Genomic DNA, 17177 nt, shown 5'->3' with positions numbered 1-17177 from the left:
CTACCGATAGCTGGAACATTGATGCAAAGCTCCTGGGCCAGCTTCAAGTACAGCTTCCCCAGTACATACACATTCACCTGTAACACAAATATTCACCTGTAACATACATGTAGTACATACACATTTGCTTGTGACACATACATACTAACCTGTAACATATATTTTGTATACATACATAGATCACTGTAATACATACACATTCACTGGTAACATAGTGACACTCACAGTCAAATTGGCAGATAAAAGTATGCAATATGAAATAGTCTTGCCATCAAATACCTGAAAGTTATCTACCCAACATTAATGTGTTCAAAAAGGTGACATCTCCTAGAACTGTCACAGAGCAGAACTCATTGCTACCCCGTACAGTAGAATCATCCTTACTACTAACTTAAAGATAGATCTAAACAACACTAACAGGTAAATGTGCAAAGGTTAGGTGTGATAGGTTGTTCAGTGTGATATAACCAGCTGCTGCCGTGCCGCGTACCTGCGAAGCTGGTGTGCTACACCAAAGGGCAGTTATACGGGCTAAATACATGTAGATACAGCACAGATGCAAATTATGTTCTTGTGCAAAAAAAGCAAAATCTATTTGAACGTTTGAAAGAAAAATGACGAACCTGTAAGATGTCGCTGAAATCCAGGAGCAGGTCTGAGGAAATTACAGTTAAAGAAAATTTGTTTGACAGCCTGAAAAATGCACACTCTGGTAATTAGCAAACTATTTCAACAGGAGACAAACGAAGAGGTAAACACCTTAAAATACTAGTATATCATGTTCAATGATCTGGCATTCCTTTTCAGCATAAATTCATCTGTAAAATATTTTACTTTTACGTTTATGAATGATATAGACATCCAGGTGGGCAATATCAAACCAATTTGTACAACTGGATAAAATACAGAGATTTACTTTCAGACATTTTGATTGACATCTCTGATATTATTCTACTTCACCACACAGTGTTAAAATTCTTCCAGAACAATCTATTTCACTCTCAGCAAGCCCCAAACATTGAACTTCATTTCTTTATGAGACTAACTCCTGGGATGAGACAACCCCATATCGTTGTGTAAGGTCGGTAACGATTGAGCTTGAATCTTCAAAGCTGCCTACCACAGTGAGTTAGAGAGTGAGTTATATGCAGTGGTGGTGGGACTGATAATCAGGTACACTGGGGGGTGATTAGAGACTGAGTTGAGATTTGACTACAGTATATCCTTTCCTTGAAACTGTGTGCACCAAGGAACAGACTTTCCCTTACGGCTCTGTTTTCATGTTAATATTCCAGTGCAGCCTGAGCTTTTTTTCTTCTAAATCAAAAGACCAACAAATACACTTGGCATGACCTAACTCAGGATTTTAGGGCCTTGCCCTGAAGTGACAGTTTAAAATCGAGGAATCAACTTTTATCCAGCTGCCAGTTAGAGAGTGAGTTATGTGCAGCGCTGGTAGAACCGACAGTCAGGTGCGTTGGGGAGTGATTAAAGGTGGTGTTAGGAACTCAGCAGCAGCCGAACAAATATGCCTAAAAGCCCGGGAACACTCCAGCGGGGCCGTGTGTTTCCCTGGGCGCGGATTTAATCAAGTGATGAGCGCCTCCCGCTGGTCCCACCTCTCTGTCTAATCAGGAGAAGCACCACAACAGCACGCCCAGGTTCTACTACATGTATCATTGATAAGGACTATAGCCAATATACTGTATACTTAATCTCCATGGTAGCAAAATTTCACGGTGTAAGGAAAATGGAAATTTTCACTGAACTTCACGGTGGCGGCAAGAGATTTTCAGAACGGCTGTGTGAAGGAATCATAAATAATAACAACAGTTTTTTCACGGTGATGATAAGTTCACGGTACAGAGGTGACCATGAAAACAGTGAACATAAAGTTACAGTGAAAGAAACAAGAATTACAGTAGGAGATTCCCTCCGTTGGAATGATACAGCGGTTGCGTCGTATGGAGTGTTTTTAATTAAAAATCTTTGCTTTTTGCACGTTTCCAACATGATCATCTCAACACCTTTTATCTATGGACCTAATTCAATGTATTGATTTCTAAATCATGTAATGATCAATGATGCACACGTTTTTGTTCTCCTGTTTATAATCATTTGAGTGCGAGGTCATTGTAAATTTCGGCAAACCTAATGTTACGTACTAGTATTGTGACATACCAGTTGATATGAATAAACTGAGGTTGGAGCGATCATGGAATATTAATAAAAGGAATATTTTTGGATTTATTATGACTTAAATCATGTAGCCTGTATCTTTGTCCTATTTTGTCTGATCCTTAGGCCATGTTGATTTGATTACATGGATGACATCCTCTGGAAATCCCTAAACTGATGCAAGCGTGCAAATAAAAAAAAGTTTGGCAAAAAAAAAAGCATGCACGGATGTCATCTATATAATCAAATCAACATTGCCTTTCTTTTTTTCTCATGACCTAAATAAAAAGCGGCCATGCAGCAAGTTTTTGAGATGAGTTTTTCATGAATAAAACCTTTCACGAAGGTTCAAACAAACAAACAAACAGGTCATAAATCTTTGCCTGAATCCAAAGCTAGCCTCATCGCTAACAGGTTGACAGTGTTTCCAGCATGAGAATGGAATCATCATGTTGATGTAGAAACACTTTTACACACATCGTTCCCTGCGCTATAGCGCACCATATGCTGACAGGTGCCCCGGGGGTGTCGTATTTCTCTCTTTAATCTGATAGCCGTGATCGCTTATCGAGTCGTCGGCAGATATCATCATAACTCACGAGTCCGGCGCACGGCTGGTCTAACGGAGATAAAGCGCCAGGATGTCCGATTCACTCAGCAGGGCTCAAAATTCAGTTTTGGGAATAGATCATTAGATGTCTTTATCTATTTATCTGTGACTCTTTAGGGTGGTCCCTTCAGTTAACATGGTAACTGATTTCCATGGTGTAGCTTAAAGCTATAATTTGAGCACAGAGAAAAATCGGGAGGCACAACATGAAATACTGTAGAATGTCAGCAAAACAAAATTGCAAACTGTACTGCCTCTCTGACTCTGAAATTCTATTGCTAACCTCCTAATAAATTCATTCATAACCTTAAAGTTAAACATTCATGTAATACATCAAAGGTTTTATCATTTTTTTCTGACACTTGAATGTCAAGAACATGTACCTTTATGTACATTGATAACCCGATAATCAGCACACTGAATTGGTGAAGCCTTATGTAAAAGCGTTATGTTCTCTCCCAAGCGATATCTGACACCACGACAGGATGGACCTGTGTCTGCCCGAGGCTGTGGTGAGAAAGACGTGTATCGACTGACTATTGATCTTGTGTGACGGTCAATGTCACTTCAACCGTGATCAATACTGTCCAATTCCCTGCCTGCCAGCTGCATTGTGGGCCAAGGAGAAATAATGTCGTGTTTTCAGTTACCCGACCAGGGCTGTCTCCAGCTTTAAATTTTTTTCCGTCCCACTCATTGTTTGGGAGCCAAATTATGTTTTTGATTTTCAATGTTGAATCTGTCATTCTTAGCTTACAAAAATACATTTTCATCAGTTTTAGGTCAAGAAATTGATATTTTTTGGATGGACAGGGTTAAAATTTTTTCTGCAGCCTTGTACCCGACTGAACCTCGCAAAAACAAGCTGACCCTACGCTAAAAAAACAGTTACTGAAGAAACTTGATAAAATTTTGAAACAGTCAAATATAACCTCCTTGGTCAGACATTTCAGACAGTATCCGCTGTCTTTCATCAGTGACTTTAGGATAGAACGGGAGAACCAGGTTTTATACCAAAAGTCTGAAGCTGACCCTAGCCTTTTTTTTAATCTCACATCTATTAAAGTGAAGAATACAATCGTTTTCTGACATTTTCTCATTTCTGTTTCTCAAAATTGCGCTTGTACAATGCATACCTGGCATCGTGTGGCGCAATCGGTAGAGTGTTTCGCCCAGAACCGAGAGGTCCCGGGTTCGAAACCCCGATATGTTGTGCCCTTGGGAAAGGCACTTTACATGACTTTCCTCACTCCACCCAGGTGTGAATGGGTACCTGACTTCGGTTGGGGAAAGTCGTATTGAGGTCACCTGCTGGCGCCGAATGGCAGCCGCCAGACCCTTGCGACAGTTCCACAAAGTGCAAGTGTGGAGCAAATATGTATCTGTTCTGTATTATATGATTGTAAACCCTGCAGCAATTCAGCATTGGCTGCCATTGCAAGGGTAATTTCTGACCAATAACCAATAAACCATTTATTTCATTATTATTATCATTACCTGTATGATCAAAATATGATTTTGTATATACCAGTGCCCTGATGCATTTCACTTTCAGTTATGTTGGATCACTTTGGCCAAAATCCTTTCAAAAAACAAGAATCCCTAGTTCCCTACCTACCGACACTAATTTTTTCAGGACTGTAATCAGAAACATAATACTGATGTTCCTAGGCCTGGGGTGCTATCCTTGAGTGGTGTCAGCCCGGCGCATGGAATGAACAAGAATTTGTCTGACAGCAGCATCTCAGAGAAAACCCAAAATGTCAGAAATCACTTTCGTATTCTCGATAAGGACGCTGTAATCTGATAGCAGGCTTAAACCTAAATCCATCAGTCGTGAGGCCACGTCAATCCATTTCCCCGGCTCTCAGACATCTCCCAATAAGAGTTTAACAAGGGAACAAGATGAAAACAGAGGGCTGGGAGTAGAGCTGTGTACCTAAACAAATTTTAGGTACGGGTTAATTAAGGTACAGGTCTGGACCTGAACATGTACCTAAACTACTTGTTCTTAAAATGCTAGATTTTCAATAAGGACAAAAGCATGTATTTGATTGTTCTAGGTATTATTTTTATGAAAACACAGATGAAAATTTGACTCCAGCCATGCAAATGTGTTTTCTGTGCTTCAGAGTGGTTTTGAGCACTACCACGGTAATTTCGTGGTAATTTTATCTCTCAAAGCGGCCATCTCCTGAGTCAGGTCCAGTACCGATACAGCAGGGTCAGGTATTTTGGACCTGTACCTAATTGATTGTACTCGGTACTGTATGGGTACAGTGTACTTGTAACTTTAGCTGGGAGGAAAACTTGTATCTGACTACTACTAGTACTAGTATCTTCACTCCCTGAAACTGAGTCTAACCAGCCTGGGTACCATCCTCTGTAGTAACCGCTGGCTGAATCTTTGTCGCTTGCAAACCACGGAGGATGGTACCCAGCCTAGAGTGTAACAAGGTACAGACTTTCCACTCTGACTGTTTTTATGTTCATCTTTCAGCGCAGCATTAACATTTTTTCTAAAACAGAGAAACCAACATACTGTACACAATTGGCAAGACCTAACTCAGGAGTTTATATAGAGGGCCTTGTCCTGAAGTGACCGCAAGAGACAGAGATGCACCCTTCAGGCAAGGAATCGTTCAGATCAACTTTGATCCAAAAAAGAAACATCGTACAGTTAAATGCAGTGCATGCAATATCCAGGCCCATCATACAGCCCTGACATCAAAGTCAGGGTATATTGGCATCCAGCTCTGTTGATTAAGTGACTTTGTTGTCCTTCTGCAGAGTAAGCTCGGGAGGAGGGTTATCCATCAAAATGTGCCATACGCCCAGGCAGACTCTATTAATCATGGTGAACTAGAAATGCCTTCTATGCTGCATTCTTTCCTAGATATCCTGTTTCTAGTTGTGGTGGATTTATCTTCAGGCATTTGCTAGCTGACAGCATGGTGGAACTAGCCTTCTATTGGGAGCACTTTTATAAAATCAACTCGTACAAAAAGACACCTGTTTTCATAATACATTTACTATGTATATGTAATATCTATGGACTTATCCGGGCTATCTGTTTATGGATTTATGTGAGCTTCAATCATGTTATCTGTATCTTTGTTATATTTTTGTACCCTTATCGCCCCCCCCCCCCCCCATGACCACAAAGAAAGACCGCCTGCTGGCTGCTTTGAGTTTTCATGAATAAACAAAGGCTCAAACAAAAAATACTACAGAAGTACTTCAAGTAGGTCCTGAACCCTGAAGGATACGTGGCGTCCCCTCAGTTCTGCAGACCAGGTACAGGCACGCCGCCACCACGTGGTTGGTCTTGCGCCCCCGTGTCAGCTTCTTGTTCACCGCCATCTTGAAGAAGTTGAAGGCGGTGTCCAGGCAGTGCTGGTTCAGCTTCAACTGGTGCCCCAGTTGGGTGATCTTCCTCTTACCTGGGATGGACAGGTGAGATGGACAGGTGAGATGGACAGGTGAGACGGACAGGTGAGACGGACAGGTGAGACGGACAGGTGAGACGGACAGGTGAGACGGACAGGTGAGATGGACAGGTGAGATGGACAGGTGAGGCGGACAGGTGAGGCGGACAGGTGAGACGGACAAGTGAGACAGACAGGTGAGACGGACAGGTGAGACAGACAGGTGAGATGGACAGGTAAGATGGACAGGTGAGATGGATAGGTGAGACGGATAGGTGAGATGGACAGGTGAGATGGACAGGTGAGACGGACAGGTGAGACGGACAGGTGAGATGGACAGGTGAGACGGACAGGTGAGATGGACAGGTGAGACGGACAGGTGAGATGGACAGGTGAGATGGACAGGTGAGATGGATAGGTGAGATAATTTCAATCAATAAGAAAAGTGGATACACATGTACAGAACTACCCTGCCAACAATGGTAGCAACATTGGGAGCAGACCAAAGCTAACTAGGATGGAATCCAGGCTAATAATACAGTACTTATTATGTTACCTCTCAGTCTCTCTTTTTTTTTCAACCTTTATTTAACCTTGAAAGGATCTGTTCTCTCAAATAGATTTGGAAGCACTACAGGTGCACAGGTGTGTCTTCTATCTCTGCTGAAGTAGCCATTTGGTATGGCTGGATCTTGGGCTAAACTGTATTGGTTACAGGACCAGGCAGCATGCAAAGGGTTAATAACAGGAGAATCACAACGAGACTTACCGTTCTGTAAGGTGATCGCTCTGGACTCCTTGCCGAAGCCGTGGTGGAAGGCCCGCACCATGCCAGCATTGCCCTTGCCATCTGGGAACACAGGCAACAGTTCTCTCACTTTCCCTCAGAGTTGCAGGTCAACGGTAAGACTGAGTACCAGCCTTTTTAGTTTCCGTCCGCTACCCAAGCTCCGTTACGGCTAGGTCAACGGCACCTTTACTTTTACAAATGGTTTCTGGAACTTTTCTTCTCGTGTCCTTCTGCTTTTTTTTCATTTTCTAGTGTAAATCACCATTTAGGTACGTGATCGAGTAAATCACTAATTGTCCATTTTCAACCCACCAACCTCTCTGGAACTAGCCCGAGTGTCATCCTGTTTCAGTTTCTACCTTCACGGTGAAGGTAGAGCCTGCAGGCTACTCTGGAACGTTCATAATTGATTGAAAGACACAGCAGGACTAAACTCCTGGAAATTTGCTAAATCTTTCATTTCCAGGTTACAAAAATATATTTACATCAATTTCATGTCATGAAGTTCGGATTTTTGGATGGATGGTGTGAAATTTTTATCCATCCCAACAAGCAAGTTTCCTTCTTTTTTCTTTCCTCTTTTTGATTTGAAAAAAAAAAAAAAACAGGTTGAAGCAAACTCCAGTACAACTGTAACTGATAGCAAAGAGGTACTGGAAGTACAAGTCAAATGAATAAAAGGAACAGTCATAAAAATATGCGTTGAATTTCACAAAAAGAAGATAGCATTTTACTATTTTTGGTGATTTAAGTTTACTAAGTACTTTCAGAACACGTTATTTAATGCCTATTTCCTCAGTGAGATTGATGTAGAACGCAGTTCTAAGGGTTGTGCACAGTTAGGCAATGTAGCCGAACTACCCTCTACCCGCAATATGCAAATGAGCAGGCGGCCCCGTGGCTCACATGGTAAGGCTATAACCTCGCCCGCCGCCATCTTGGCAAAATATGATGGTTCGAATCCCACTCAAATCACATCTACCAAATCTTCACATATTTATTTTTGAACCTTTTACAAAGTCTCTGGTGTCCTAACATAATTTTAGCCATGCGTAAAGCAACGCAACACCCCTGTAAAGGCTGAAATGTTCATTTTGGCCCGTGCACTCACCGTCGGCTGATACAAACTGGCCGATGACGGAAGTCCTGTCGCCAGACTCTGCGAAGGTGACTTCTGAGACGATGATGTTGTCCTCCAAGACTGACCCACACCCGGTGCAGACGGCATCGCCTCTGGCCTGGTCAAAGTCAATGTCACTGCAGCCGCAGTTCCTACACACCCCTCCGCTCGCCATGGCCGCTCTATGCGCGCTGATGTGATGCAACCCACTAGTAACCGCACTGGGGGCAAAAACAGCGATATCATGTAAAATGCAGCACATGCAATCAACTATAATATTATAGTTAACTAAATATCGCTTCTGCAAAGCTGTTAGGTTGGTAGAATATAATATTTACCTGTGATAAACCTCAGCTCGCCCTCCCCACTCCGGGCCGTAGTGCAGTCCACAGGCGTAATGTCAGAACGAGGCCTGGCGGGGATCTTGCTCCCAGGGTAATGAAGAAATTTAACAACCGCGAATCTCACAAAACACGAATTATCAAATCGTCTTCATGCTTTGCTGATACTCATACACCTATTAGCTAAATTGAGCATGTGTAAGAAAGGTACAAACCGTTAAGTATTAAATTAGCACACGACAGCATTATTCTAATGCTGGGGACGAGAGTTAATTTGATCACGTGACATCACCCGACCTAGATATTCATTTTTCAGCAGACAAAGTTAGTGCGAAGTTGGTGCGAGATTTCTCGTCAAAAAAGGTGTATTTTGGTCAAAAGAAGGTTCTTTTTTGTCTGAATAAGGTGTACGTTATCTCTATATCTTCACCATGAGCGCAAACGACCTGGACAAGGCCGAGCAGGGCGCGGCTGAGAAGCTGACCAAGCCTGAGAACGGGAGTCCCGAGGACGGGAAGGCGGCGGATGGCGGGCTGGACGCCGACGAGGTGGAGCCGAAGCTGGCGCCGTTCGCCGGCATGGGGAAGGAGGAGCTGCTGAAGGTGTCGTCCGAGCCGTTCTGGGTGTACACGCGCTGGACCCTGCTGGTGCTCTTCTGGCTGGCCTGGATCGCCATGCTGGTGGGCGCCATCGTGATCATCGTGACGGCCCCGCGCTGCGCCCCGCGCCCCGAGCTGGAGTGGTGGGAGCACGGCGGCTTCCTGCGCGTCTTCACCCGCTCCTTCAAGGACTCCGACGGGAACGGCATCGGCGATCTCAAAGGTACAGAAACTATAGCCTTTTACGATTTCTCTTTTACAGGTGTTTCTTAGGGGTGTGGATCGGGGAATTCGGGAGAAAGTGGACGAAGAATTGGCCGGGAAAATAGTCCGCGAGAAGGGTAACATTTCCCAAGGTTGCGCGGGCAAAAAAAATATTTATGTGGCCAAACTCTCGTGCCAAATTATTCACCCTATAGCCAGCGTAGAGGCTTCTTAAACTTCATTTTCATTCTCAACACACTTTTGTCTTCATCCCTCTATAAAAACAAAGAATTTTGCCCAGGATTCGTACTTTCCAGCTCCTTGAATTTATTTTCAGGCGGCGGTCCCGCCCTTTGTCCATGTTGTAACCCCTCGTTCTGGCCCCAGTGCGGAATTTCTGCAAGCTGCCTGCAAAATTATCCTCAAATTTACATCTTAAAATTAGCATTTTGGACACGTTTTCTTACGTACGTCTGCAGAATATGAAGTAAGGAACAGTACGACGGTTTTGTGGAGAACCAAGGGGTTCTGTTTTGCGGGTACGAGTTGAGAAAAGTCCGGTTCCGACCGGTTAGTGGTGTGTTGGCCGCAGATTGCATCAGCCGGATGGACCGGACGGATGTGTGCTCAGATTCCCAGGCCTCGGGGCGCTCTCCAAGCAGAGGTGCGGCTCAGACTGGCTTTTGACACATTTTTAGGCGTTTTGTCGGGTTTTCTTTTTTGTTGGGGTTTCTTTTTTGCTGGAGGACAAAAAGAAACCCTGACAAAGTTGAAATACTGGCAAAAACGGCTGAAAAGACGTCAAAAACAAGCCAGATCCTAACTTCTGCTTGGAGAGTAGGGTTTGGTGGTCTGTTTACTGTCACACATTTTCAAGTCATATGACCAGATGGTGACGAGATCAGATGTAAAATGGACAAGAGTTGAAGACAATTTGAAGACATTTGCATCCCTTTGCCAACAAGACATAATGGCTTCAAATCATGTGATTTTTGACTTAGCTCGGAGTTGAAGTTTTTTATAACTTGTAAGCACTTTTTTCGGTGGGCGTGGCAAGTTGTTTACAGCTACACTGTCTATATGCAAAACTCTTTCCAATACAAACAAATCAAAATGTAAGAAGGCCCTTTAAGGGATTTTGTTGTAAATCTAGATTGCATTTTTGCAGATTGAAATTAAATAGATATACCATAGCCCAAGTCAATGCATTTCTAGCTGATGATGATGACGATGGAGATGTAAAAGACAGCTGCTCCAGTCCATATGGAAAATGGCAACTCAAAAAATAGGCAAATTGGTCGGTCTCAAACTGCACTGAACTTATGTTCTCTGAAGGATTTGGACAGATGACTTGAGAAGCAGCAGAAAAAATTGCTTACAAAGTTAGCCTATTTTATCTAACTGCAATTTGATTTTTTGGCCACAGTCTTTCGCAAAAAAAAGAAACTGCAAAGAACGCTACTATAAGACTTCTTCTGTAGAGATGACAGTTTTTTTTTCTTCCCCCCCAGGAATCGAGGAGAAGGCAGACTACCTGAAGGAGCTGAATGTGAAGTCGGTTCAGATCAGCGCTCCCTACGGCGCGGGAAACTTCACCGATGTGGATCCCGACTTTGGCACCATGGCAGACTTCGACAGCCTCGTCGCTGCGCTGCATGATAAGGGTGAGGAATGTTGATCGGGTTATTTTACTAGGAAAGGGTTGCTAGGGGGGCATTGTGAGAGAGCGTAACAACCAGGTGGGGGGGTCCCCCTTCGTTAGTGGAAGCTATAGAGAATCTTAAGTTGAAATGGGACATTCTACGGCTTCCTGAGGGGCAAAATTACTGTCAGACAGGTCACTGTTTTAGAGCTTGTCACAAATGTCAGAGGATCTGCTCCCCAGGGTAAGGGGGCATGGTCAGGGCAAGGGGGCCGTGCCCTTCTTCCCCTCTTTAGAAAAGGGATGACACTGACAGATAACAACACTCAACAGTCATTACCTTTAACATGTCAAAGCAGCTCTGACTGGATCATGTGATGAGATCATGAATTGTAAATTTGTAATTACTCAATCTCTGCTGCTGATGATTGTTCCTTTGGGAAGCTGTCTGCTACAAGATTACAAACTAAGTAATGTAAATCCTTCCCAGCAGTAAAACAAAGATGGCAGTTGAGGTAAAGATATAGGGGGAGTTATTATGCTGACTAAATGCAAAGTGTTTGTACAGTATTTTTTTATTGGAGGGAAAGTTTTTAACCTTTAGCACTCTAGAATAGCTGTCTGTTACCCAATTCCCTGTTGGTTCAACACTTATGCAGCAGGGAGAAGGTTAAGTTGATCACATTACCTACCCCCAGAGTATGATCATTCCTCATGATAGATGAATGTCGTTGTTTCCCAGGTCTGAAGCTGGTGGTTGATTTTGACCCGAACCACTCCGGCGTGGACCACCCCTGGTTTGTTCAGAGTGCGGCGAGCTCGGCTGATGACAACGCCTTCAAGGACTACTACGTCTGGGCTGACGGGGTCGGGGGAAACCCTCCCAACAACTGGGTAAGTCTCGTCCAGATATTGACATTTCTTAAGTGTCGCTAAACCCAGATTGTAAAACAGAAACGACACCAGTTGATCTAGGGTTGTAAGCAAACCAGAAAATCTCGAATTCCTAGCGAATATCAAAGGCAAGATATCTAAAACTAAAAGCATTATTTTTGGTAGTCAAATATTTCGTGTTTAACTTCCTTCAATGTATTAATTTTTTCTGCCCTCATCACCAAGGCTTTGTAATGGCTTTGGGCTAGTGGGACACAAGCCAAGCCATAACGATGACATGTTCAGCATAGTAATGATGTAAATATTGAATGATGTTTGTTTAACTCCTGTACAACTAATTGTGAATCCCTAAACGACGTATGTTTAACCCTCTTACAGCCTCAAGCATGTCGTATGTTAAACCCCCTGACAGCTGAGCCTGACATGTGTTTAACCCCCTTACAGCTGAGCGTGAAGTATGTTTAACCCCTTTACAGCTGAGCGTGACCGGTGGTCCAGCCTGGAACTACAGCGCGGCACGTGACCAGTGGTACCTGCACACCTTCCAACCCGAGCAGCCTGACCTGAACTACCGCAACGCCGACGTGCGTGCGGCCGTCATGGACGCCCTGCGGTTCTGGGCCGCGCGGGGGGCCGACGGGTTCCGCCTGACCTCTGCCAAGTACCTGGTGGAGGACGCCGCGCTGACCGACGAACCGGCCAACCCCAACTACTCCGGCGATCCTGGCAAGGTATTGTTGTAACTTGTAGTTCTTAGTACAGTACAGGTTGTCTGCATATAAAGTTCAGCCATGTGAAACAAGGTTCCTTTATCAAGCATGACAGATAGAAAATCAGAGTCTGCACATGATACACTATTTACAGACCTTGTCTCTAGCTACATGAGCTATATGTGTTGTGAGGTTTCCTGGCTCAACCAGCTCTTGTTTGTTGAACACACCGCAGTTTGACCGCTTGTCTTATCCCTAAACTTGTCACACCTAAAAGCTGAGTATCGTGCTTGGTCTAGGGCTAAGTTTGGGGTTTCATGACTCACTGTTCTGTTGTTTGTACCCCCAGTACGACAGCCTGTCCCACCCCTACACTATCCTCTAGGGGTAACTATGGGGTTTTGAGACTCACTGTTCTGTTGTTTATCCCCCCAGTACGACAGCCTGTCCCACCCCTACACTATCCTCTAGGGGGTAACTATGGGGTTTTGAGACTCACTGTTCTGTTGTTTATCCCCCCAGTATGACAGCCTGTCCCACCCCTACACCACCAACACCGAGGAGACCCACTCCCTGCTGCAGGAGTTCCGCACCACGCTGGACGAGTTCGCTAAGGACGGGGACAGCTACAGGTAAGGACAGCAGTCAGATTGGGGAGAGATGTTATGCTCATAGTATTATTGATGGCTGTTTTCTTTATACAGGATAGGCACACTCAGTTCATAACACTCTGCTTTACAGGCATGCCCAGTACAGAATAGCATGAACAAGGAAATAAGAAAACTAGTAAATAAAATTGAAGAAGATAGAATAGTTTCACAGTTGAGTTCATAGGCTTTTGTATGGCGTTTGAAACACCACAACTATGAGTTGGCATTCTATGTAAAACAAGTATTTCAAATGTGAAATTGGCTTGCATTATTAGTATGAAGCTAATGAAGTGACATGTGACAGAAACAGTTCCTTGTGCAGCCTTCGTCATGAAGAATGACCCTTAACCTCAGTCATGTGACCCTGAATGACGTGTATCATGTTACAGGCTGCTGCTGGCGGATGTGATGGACGCCAACGTGCGGCAGGTGGTGAAGTACTACAGCTCCAACGGGACCCGCGAGGCCGACATCGTCCTGAACTACGACCTCCTGGCCCTGCAGGGCGGCGCAGACAAACCCGGGAACAAGACCTTCGGCCGCATCCAGAGCTGGATCAACAACCTGCCCGACGGCAAGCGCGCCAACTGGATGGTAAATCTTCGTTTTTCTTACACTGCTGACCCTCAGTGTTAAAAAATTTGGCCATTTGACCATTTTTAAGCTTGTGAGCTAGGAGATGGTACCATGTGCAATATTGTATGTCACGCTCAATCTTTTTAACCATGGTAAATTGAGTGCAATTCAGTCAGTGTCACTTTAACTGCAAAATTGAAATATACACAAATTGTATCTCGAATAAATTATTAACAGCTGGGAACCTGTCGTTGTCAGCAACAACAATAAATAAGTTATTAAATCTAGGTAGTTGGATGAATAACTAACGGCTTTCTTTCCTTCCTTCCTTCCTGTCCCTGTTTATGAATGATAACATGTATCAGTAGGATGTTCCCCCTGACTGCGACATCATTTCCAGAGCTGTGCGCTGTAAAAACGTACTTCATTAGCTTTTCTTACGAATTTGGGGAAGGGCATCCTGGTTGGATCTGCAATTGTATTTTAGAAGGGACATAGAATGGGGGTCCCATGATCTCGGCGGTGCCTCGAGCACCTTAAAAGGCACTACAACAACCTCATTACTCAGGTGGGTACCTACTGACTGTACTTCAGCTGAATCATGTGTCCTGTCCTGTTTGTTCCAGATTGGGAGTGAGAGCAGTCCTCGCGTCGGAGGCGGCCTGTACGCCCGCGCCGCTAACCTGCTGCTGTTACTGCTGCCCGGCACGCCCCTGGCGTACTACGGGGACGAGATCGGCATGGCTGATGTGAGTACACCTCCTAACAAACTCTGGGATAGTCAAGTACTCTACTTCAGAGATTCATGTGTGAAATTTAACTGTACATACAGTAGTTACTAGTTGGATTGCACCTATGTTTACAGTCAAACTCTGGTGATGCAGGTTGCTTCTTTGAGTTGTGCTGTCAGCTCTTTTTTTTTTTGGACACATTTATGTATATGTAGTAGTCACCTTAGCAGGCTCACGGATCGGCTTTTTCGGAGTGTATTTTTCAGTTCTGATTGTACAGTTTCTGTCGGCTGCCAACCCGAAAGCCTGCTGAGGAGGCTTCTTTATACATATGTCAGGGTAAAGACTCGGATCTGGTAGAATTGTCGACAGAGACTCCATCGGGATCTCTACTGGTAGATTGGACAGAGTCTCTACCCTGACATATATTCATACAATCGTTTGTGTATGTATAGTTTCTGTGCTTGCCTGTGTTTTGATAATCCTGCAGTATGAAGTTGACATGTCTCTCTCCCCCCTGCAGGTGAATGGGGTGAGCACCAGCCCCATGCAGTGGAACAACACAGACAACGCCGGGTTCACCGACCCCGGGGTCACGCCCTGGACACCGCTACCTCAGAACTACTCAACTGTCAACGTCGGGGTACGTTCAAGACTTTTGCAGTGGAATAGTCTTTAATTGCTTGAATAACACAGCAGTAGTGCTATCTAGAGGGGGTTCAAAATATTCATGTGCAAGTTCAGGTAAAATTTGTCCTTTTATTCCTGTATCCAATGTTAAGGTCTGGGGAGGCTGCTATTTTTAGTACTTAAATGTTGTAATCTGTACCTTTGTTATATTTTGTCCCGTCCTTACTTCTTCCCTCATGGCCTCTATGAAAAAGAGTTTTTCATGAATAAATGTACAATATACGAGCCGTAGCCGCTTCTAATGAAAAAGCGTCATGCTTTGTCCTCAAGTCTGACATTGCCCACTCTACCTTTTTCTAAAGGCTTTGACAACGATGAAGTCATTTTTTGTGTGTTCTTTCCTGATGAAGTTTCCTAATGACTAACTTTTCTCACATTTCTCCTGCAGACCCAGAAGCAGGACGCCTCCTCGATGCTGAGCATGTTCCAGGGGGCCGCCGCGCTTCGCGACGAGCCCGCCTTCCAGTGGGGCGGCTTCAGCAACGCGCTCACCTCCGACAGCGTGCTGTCCTTCAAGCGCGACCACGCCGGCGCGACCAGCTACCTGGTGGCCGCCAACCTGGGCGCCGCGGCAACCACCCAGGACTACACGGCTGCCGGGTTTCCCGCGGAGGGCACGGTCGTGCTCAGCTCCGGGATGGACCGCGGGAAGGACGAGAAGCTCAAGCTGAACGCCCTCGCCCTCCAGCCGGGAGAGGCCGTCGTCCTGAGCTACTGAGGGGCCACCTGAAGAAACGTTCTGCCACTTACAGACTTAGATCTGTACCTTAACCTGTTGACACTGGCTGCATGTGAGGTCTGGGCAGTTTAGCATGTCTTGTATTTTGGTGTTGGAAGATGACTGTACTCCTGCAGCTGGGAGAGGTGATTGTCGTGAGCTAGTAAAGAACCACCTGAAAAACGTTCTGACACTTGTAGGTGCAGATTCTGTACCCAAGCCTGTTAAACACATCTACATTTGAGCTCAATGCTGTGTAGGAACCACTGATAGTTAGTTTTACCGGTGTAACATTTGGTGTTGAAAGATGTGAAAAACTACTCAAGAACCACCTGAAGCGCTCTCCCACCTGTAGATGCAGAGACTGTACCCCAGAGTACTCAAGCTTGTTCGCTTGTGCTTCATGTTCAACACGGCTTGGAATGTTTCGTACTTGAGAGTACTAGTGTAACTTTTGGTGTTGGAAGTTAAGAAAAAGATAACGTGTCGACTGTGAAGAAATCACAAACTGAAGTGTACTGTGTGATGACTGATCACAGCGGACTATTACATTGTTAGTGATTATGTGTGGAGGTATGAAACTCGACAACAACTAGACACAATGTAAAAGGTCTTGGTACAACATCGCATTCTTGAACTGAACAAGACTGTATCTACCTAAGTGGAGCTGAGTTATATATTGTATTACATGAAGCACATGTATGGAGCTTGAAAAAATGTCAGCAAATGACTTAAAAGAAAACTGACATCCTGTGGTTTGGTAGTGGTACACATGTAGACATCTGTAAAAGTTACACGTATTAATACATGTTGCTGGATGTGAAAGCATGTAGTAGTAGTCTTCCAGAGTTTGTATTACATGAAGCATATGTATGGAGCTTGAAAAAAATGTCAGCAAATGACTGTTAAAAGTAAACTGACATTTTGTCGTTTGGTGGAGGTACACATGTAGACATCTACACATATCAATATGTTGCTGAAGTACCAAGTCTGTTTATATGTGAAAGCATGTTGTAGTAGTCTTCCAGAGTTTGTAGTTCTGTTGTTACAAAAGTATACCTCACAGCAGACAGTCAGCATGAGTAAGTCTTCCTTTATCCAAGTGGCAGAACCAGTGAAATAAAGTGGTCACAACTAACACATGCTGGAGTCATTGATTCTGTTTAGATTCATAACGCTTTTAGCATCAGGTCTATGATCAGGGATTGCTTGTGTTTATTGCTAATGAGGATGAGCAGACCGATGACTGAGACAGATCTGAGACCAGAGCCTCCCAAATCCGACAAAAAAGTTTTT

The 17177-nt window shown here is 44.3% G+C and overlaps 2 protein-coding genes across 3 annotated transcripts in view; one reads left to right on the top strand and one right to left on the bottom strand.

Moving 5' to 3' along the window:
• LOC136432083 (transcription factor IIIB 90 kDa subunit-like) overlaps positions 1-8547 on the bottom strand; it is a 58179-nt gene extending 49632 nt beyond the window's left edge. Inside the window, exons 1-6 of the mRNA XM_066423103.1 lie at positions 8465-8547; positions 8118-8347; positions 6986-7066; positions 6058-6231; positions 624-655; positions 5-77 (exon numbers count right to left, since the gene is read on the bottom strand). Coding sequence (XP_066279200.1) covers positions 5-77; positions 624-655; positions 6058-6231; positions 6986-7066; positions 8118-8301 — 544 coding nt within the window. The 5' untranslated portion in view covers positions 8302-8347; positions 8465-8547. The remainder of the gene's footprint in view (positions 1-4; positions 78-623; positions 656-6057; positions 6232-6985; positions 7067-8117; positions 8348-8464) is intronic.
• A 222-nt stretch (positions 8548-8769) lies between these two features.
• LOC136434066 (amino acid transporter heavy chain SLC3A1-like) overlaps positions 8770-17177 on the top strand; it is a 30380-nt gene continuing 21972 nt past the window's right edge. Inside the window, exons 1-9 of one of the 2 annotated variants that reach the window (XM_066426750.1) lie at positions 8770-9289; positions 10782-10934; positions 11655-11806; positions 12283-12537; positions 13039-13148; positions 13556-13760; positions 14369-14491; positions 14997-15116; positions 15552-17021. In XM_066426750.1, the coding sequence (XP_066282847.1) occupies positions 8899-9289; positions 10782-10934; positions 11655-11806; positions 12283-12537; positions 13039-13148; positions 13556-13760; positions 14369-14491; positions 14997-15116; positions 15552-15881 (1839 nt within the window). In that variant the 5' untranslated portion in view covers positions 8770-8898 and the 3' untranslated portion in view covers positions 15882-17021. Of the gene's footprint in view, positions 9290-10781; positions 10935-11654; positions 11807-12282; positions 12538-13038; positions 13149-13555; positions 13761-14368; positions 14492-14996; positions 15117-15551; positions 17022-17177 lie in introns of those variants that run through there. The other variant, XM_066426751.1, reaches the window with a different exon arrangement.

The sequence above is a fragment of the Branchiostoma lanceolatum genome, chromosome 4 (assembly GCF_035083965.1).
Source record: "Branchiostoma lanceolatum isolate klBraLanc5 chromosome 4, klBraLanc5.hap2, whole genome shotgun sequence".
Classification (NCBI taxonomy): domain Eukaryota; kingdom Metazoa; phylum Chordata; class Leptocardii; order Amphioxiformes; family Branchiostomatidae; genus Branchiostoma; species Branchiostoma lanceolatum.
Note: the sequence above shows the minus strand (reverse complement) of the source record. Positions and strands in the feature narration are given on the sequence as shown.